Source organism: Copadichromis virginalis, linkage group LG5 (assembly GCF_057382275.1).
Source record: "Copadichromis virginalis isolate Kocher_CV1m ecotype Utaka linkage group LG5, C_Virginalis_male_GT1.1, whole genome shotgun sequence".
Classification (NCBI taxonomy): Eukaryota; Metazoa; Chordata; class Actinopteri; order Cichliformes; family Cichlidae; genus Copadichromis; species Copadichromis virginalis.
In genome coordinates, this window is record NC_140622.1 from 31,640,577 (window position 1) to 31,646,576 (window position 6,000).

Below are 6,000 nucleotides of genomic sequence, written 5' to 3' on the forward strand. Positions count from 1 at the left end.
TGTTTGGTGCCTGCAGGCCACCAGCCTGGCTCCCACAGACCCAAATGGTAAAGCAGACCCTTACCTTGTGATCCAAGTTGTAGAGCAGAATATGGACACCAAAGATCGATACATCCCCAAACAGCTCAATCCAATATTTGGAGAGTCAGTACCACAGTTATTATGGTTTTATTTTTTATTTTTTGCTTTTTTGTGGAACTGCTTGTTTTATTACTGTTAGTGTTGGTATTGGTTATTCGTTTTACGATAATATGTAACATTGTCTAATTGAACTTGTCTGAAGTTCTTGAATCTTAAAAAAGCCTGAAACTGACATCCCATAATCATTTGCACCAAAGCCTCCTCAGACCAGTTGTGTTGGAAATTTTAAGTTAACAAAGAATAAAATTGCACAATTTCGAGTTGTTTTTATTCAACTCTAGTTGTTTGATGCGTGTCAGTCTAGCTGTATTTGATTCTTTGTTTACCTGCCTATATGTCTCACTGTCTGTCTGCCTGTCTGACTGACTCTGTATCTCAGGGTATTTGAACTCACAGTGTCTTTCCCACTGGAGACGGAGCTGGTTATCACAGTCATGGACCACGATCTTGTGGGGGCCGATGACCGTATCGGAGAGACACGGATTGACTTGGAGAACCGGTTCTACAGCAGCCACAGAGCCTCCTGCGGTCTGGCTCTTTACTACGACACGTTAGTACCGCAAGTCATTCAAGGCTCTGGACAATGACACTTTAAATTTAATTCTACAATTTGGACACGTAAAAAAATTGTTTTGCTTCTTACTGTGTATAAACTATATCTTATTGTATCTTACTCATTGTCATTTAAACATAACAATAACTTCAGTACTCAAATGGCCTCCACAGTCCAAATGAGCACCTTTGGCATAAGATGGAACAGACGATTCACATCATGGATGAGCAGCTGACAAATCTGCAGTAACTGAGTGACACTGTCATATCAATATGGGCCAAAATCCCTTAGGAACAATTCCAGTACCTTGTTGAATCTTTGCTATAAAGTATTCACCCTGGAACGCATGTGATTGGTGCTTTGCAACAATCTCACTAATTATAATTTTTTTCAAAGGGTTTAATGAATCAAAAAATATATCTTTTTATTGCAATGTTTTATTTGCTCAGGGTTTAAAGTGTTAATATAATTCTGACAGTAGGGTCAAAACTGGTACAAGCAATGTCTACTTGAAGTGGCTGGTGAGTATATATGCTTTGTCTCTCTGCTGTTTCTCACTCCAGTGATGGTTACAATATGTGGCGGGATGCAAAGAAGCCGTCAACTATCTTAAATGAGCACTGCAGGAAGTACGGCATCCCGTCTCCTGAGTACAGGCCATCTGAAGTCAAAGTCCTCAACAAGATTTTCAAAGTACCACCAGACGTGATACCTGAAGGTAAGACGGAAAGAAAAGGAGAGACAGGTAGGTTGCGATTCAGCTAGATCTAAATAGACTTTAGTACTAAGTGAAGCAGTGCTTACTCTGAAGCCAAAGTAAACAGTGCATAATTGTACATCTGTAAATGAATCATAATATACAGTACAACATCATATTGTTCCATCTAGCAGCTCTGAAACTGCACCATAATCATTTTTCATACTTTATTTCTGCTGCTCGTCTCATACAGCAGCCTCCAGCTCTCATAACACTAATAACAGTAATGGTAATAACAGCTCTAACAACACTGCTGCTGCCACTGTTATTGTTATTAGACCTGCTGAAGAAGAACCAGCGGTCTCCAGAGGAGGAGGCAGAGATACAGGAGCATGCAGCCCTGAGTGTGCTGCACCGCTGGGGTGAAATGAACGAATTCATTGCTGGAGTTGTTCCTCTGGTACCTGAGCACGTGGAAATCCGGTCTCTGATGAACCAGGACAATCCTGGACTGCCACAGGTAACCATACCACAGCAGTAAGGACAACACACTGCTACAGGTGCAAATAAGTATATTCAGCTGTGTGTGTGTGTGTTGCAGGGCTATCTTCATATGTGGGTGGACATGTTTCCCACTGACATCCCAGCTCCGCCCCCCATTGACATAAAGCCCCGCCTACCTGAACAATACGAGCTGCGTGTGATCATCTGGAACACTGATGATGTGTTTCTGGATGATGTGAACCCGTTCACAGGCGACCCGTCCTCTGACATCTATGTGAAAGGGTTAGACACGCGCGCACACACACACACACACACTCTCTCTAACTTGGTCTGCACAGTCATCATGCCTACATCTTGATGGGCTTACCTCTGTGTTCCTGCTTAGCCTTTAGGGATCATTGTTGTGTTGTATTCCCTGTGCAGCTGGATAAAAGGACTGGAAGGAGACAAGCAGGAAACCGATGTTCACTTCAACTCTCTGACTGGAGAAGGAAACTTTAACTGGAGATTTGTTTTCCGCTTTGACTACCTTCCTACTGAGGTACACACATATTTTGGTGATGTCTGGACCTTTTAATGTCAATTAGCCTTTGCTCTTATGTCTCCAGGGCTACAACCAGATAGCTAATAAGTCTATAAAAATGTTAAAAATATCATCCTTGAATCTTTACATAAAGTAGAAAAGCAGAAAACTCCTTTTTCAGAATCAGTAAACATAAGTAAATGCGCTCTTTCTCTGGAGATGAATCATCTTGACTCTTATGTTCTTTCCTTTGGTGCTGCCCAGAAAAGGCATTTTAGTTTAAAAAAATTATTAAAGTACAACTTCAGTTATTTATAAAGCCTGAAATTACAAAAATAGCCAGGATATTTGTTTTGTACGGTAAAGATCCATTAAGATGACATAACCAAAGTCACCAAGTATCCAAAATGTATGAGGAAGGACCTGGCAAGAGTGGGGAGGAAAAGCTCCCTTCTAACAAGAAGAAATCCCAGGGGAAGGCTGTCATCTGCTACGATGAGTTGGAGTGAGGGTAAAAAAAGAGATCAAAGAAGAGAAAAAACTACTAGACGGAGATGCTGATCTTCTTGTGGCTCTAGTGGATGCTAGCATGTCTCATAGTGAGCCTCAGTACTTAGTAGTATACTCTGCACCTTATGTACTTAGCTGTCTACCATGTAAATTTCAGGGGGTAGTGCCTTTGTGATCGCTTTTGTAAACTTCTGACCAGAAATATTACTGAGTTTCTCTATAGTTAAGACAGCAATTAAACAAACAAACAACCAACCAACAGTGTCACAATACATGAAATATGTGTTTCTATCTGTTAGTTATTTCACATAGTTTTCTAGAGGTACTAGAAAATGACTGGAGACGTATCATGTTTGTTAAAAATGCATCTTCTCCTTCTGTAGAAAGAGGTGGTGTACAAGAAGAAGGAGTCCATCTTCTCTCTGGAGGAGTCAGAGTTTCGTCAGCCGGCTGTTCTGGCTCTGCAGGTCTGGGACTACGATCGCATCGCTGCCAATGACTTCCTGGGTGAGGCACACAGGCTTATCAACACTGTCAATTAGGAAATGCTTAATAGCCCTTAAAAGAATTATTAGACCACCACCCAGTGTATGGTTTATACCACAGCTGCCCTAAAGTAACAATCTTGGCAATTAACAAATGAATGTTTTTATGTTTCTGTAATAGTTATTTCAGCTTTATTCAACTCACGGCTGAGCTGTTATTTTTCCATCCACTGTTTAAAATGTGTCACAAGATTAAAGAGTCCTTACCTCCGACTCTTCCACCCAGTCATTCCTCTTTTATGCTTCATCTGCTAGGTGCAATAGAGTTGCGCCTCAGCGACATGGTGCGACCGGCAAAGTCATCCGGTAAGTGTACGATTTCGATGGCGAAGGATCGGGCCAGCCCTCGATTCTCGATCTTTCGTGCCAAGAAGATGAAGGGCTGGTGGCCCCTGACTCGTCCAAAGACCGCCGAGGACTTTGAGAGGGAGGAGAAGGAGAAGGAGGAAGCCAAAAAGAAGGGACGCAAAAAGAAAAAGAAGAACAAAGACAAGAGGAGCCAGTTGAGAGAGGAGGACATCCAGTACACTGACAGCATGGGCAACACTTTCCTGTTAATGGTACAAAAATCCATCTGAATCACTTCAGTTCAAGAAGCAGTAAAATATTTATTCAATTAAATTATAGAACATCTGTGTCTGTTGGCACAAGAAGAGAAATTTAAACAGAGTTTTGCAGCAGCAAAAGCTTTTTTCCCCACTTTTGGCCTTCTGGTCTTTGAGTTTATAATGGCAAATGAAGAAAATGAATTTTATTTAACACAAACTTGTCTCTATGAAGGGAAAAGTGGAGGCGGAGCTTCAGCTGGTGACATTGGAGCAGGCAGAGGCCAACCCTGTGGGTCGGGCACGCAAGGAGCCAGAGCCTCTGGACAAACCAAAGTACTGCGTGCACTACCACATGCACACTACAACTCTTTTCTTTTTTTCTTTTTTCAAGTTAATATATTTATACACTTGAATACTCTCTTATAAATGTCTTTAACTTCCTTTTCTTTCATCTCTAAATTTCCCTGATTAATGTAACTAAAACCATTTTCTTTTTTTTTTGATTGATCTCTTTAGTGGTTGCTACAGCAGCTCATTTGCCTCCATCCCCGCTATCTCCAGCATCTTCCTCTTTCCAGCTAATCCTCTGCATGTCCTCTTTTACTACTCCAAGAACCTTCTCTATAGTCTTCTTCTTTTCCTCCTGCTTGGCAGCTCCATATCGAGCATGCTTTATCAAGTATATCCATCTGTAGATCTGTTTCTTTGATGTACTAATTTTGTAATCCTGTCGTTTCTGGTCACTAGCAGGGAAAGTTTATTTTGTGGTAAAACACTGATGTTTTGAATTTGGTGTGACCCAGCCTGTAGGCTTCCACAGCCCAGGTGTGAACACATAAACTGTCTTCTGTTGTCTCTCCAGTCGTCCCACCACCAGCTTCGCCTGGTTCGTCAACCCGATGAAGACCTTCGTCTTCCTCATCTGGAAGAAATACAAGAAGTATATCATTGCTCTGGTTATTATCACCATCCTCACGCTTTTCATCGTCCTCATTGTCTACACAATGCCACAGCAAATCAGCTCTCTCATCATCAAGGGGTAAAGAAATGGATGGCTGGTTGTTGACCTGACCTGGCCCAGCGTCCTTTTTATTCCTCACTTTTATGTACCTAATCTGTATAACAGGTGATTTAATGTATTTATCCTGACTGCACTACATAATCAAAGAGATGTTTTACGTTTGGATGAATCCATCCTCAGAGGAAATTAAATCTCTTTCCTCAGTTTGAAACCACACTGATCTTATTTACATGTATTTTATGAACTGTAAAACTTGCAGCAACCCGATGTAACAAATAAGTATGTATGTTAAAATAAAACACTTTTCTATTCATTGTAATACGTCTAATATTGTGTATTATGCATAGTTAGGTTTATATTGGTGTTATAATTGGAAGGTAAGTCAAATAAGTACATAACCTTCTGGCATTTAGCAGTGAAATCACAGACTGCAGACAGATGCAATGATCATACTCCATGAAATAGTTCCCATTCTTGCTGTGGGGCATATTTGAAGCCAATAAAGCTGCAAAAGTTCTTATTTTCCAGGGATTATATACCAATTAAAATAAATTATGAATACTAGAAGTTATTTTTGCAAATAGATCCACCTGGACACTGGGTTCTTAAATCTAAATATAGTGAAAGTTACTCCTATTTTCAAAGTTCTCGATCAGAGTATTTTCTCCATTGTCATTTTAGCTTTGATCATGAACGCAGATGGACCTGACTAAGAAACCGATAGAAGCCGCATGTAGCAACCTGTCATTCATATGGTGGTACCGCCCTTAAAGATACCCTGCATTACTGTCATGCTGGACACTGATAGGAACCCTCTTTTACAAAATGAACATGCATTCAGTGAGACAACAAACTGATCAGGAAAGGATTTAATAACAGCACGCATTCATGACACCAAGGATCTTTTACTTTTACATTTACTTCTATGTAACTCCTGCTTGCTGTCACAATTAACAGG

The 6,000-nt window shown here is 40.7% G+C and overlaps 1 protein-coding gene across 1 annotated transcript in view; it reads left to right on the forward strand.

Moving 5' to 3' along the window:
- The window catches only part of fer1l4 (fer-1 like family member 4), a 30,294-nt gene extending 24,933 nt beyond the window's left edge, over nt 1-5,361 (forward strand). The window contains exons 39-48 of the mRNA XM_085457342.1: nt 17-144; nt 521-691; nt 1,258-1,412; nt 1,730-1,911; nt 1,993-2,177; nt 2,319-2,436; nt 3,312-3,435; nt 3,729-4,033; nt 4,254-4,354; nt 4,884-5,361. Coding sequence (XP_085313468.1) covers nt 17-144; nt 521-691; nt 1,258-1,412; nt 1,730-1,911; nt 1,993-2,177; nt 2,319-2,436; nt 3,312-3,435; nt 3,729-4,033; nt 4,254-4,354; nt 4,884-5,064 — 1,650 coding nt within the window. The 3' untranslated portion in view covers nt 5,065-5,361. The remainder of the gene's footprint in view (nt 1-16; nt 145-520; nt 692-1,257; nt 1,413-1,729; nt 1,912-1,992; nt 2,178-2,318; nt 2,437-3,311; nt 3,436-3,728; nt 4,034-4,253; nt 4,355-4,883) is intronic.
- The last annotated feature ends 639 nt before the right edge of the window (nt 5,362-6,000 follow it).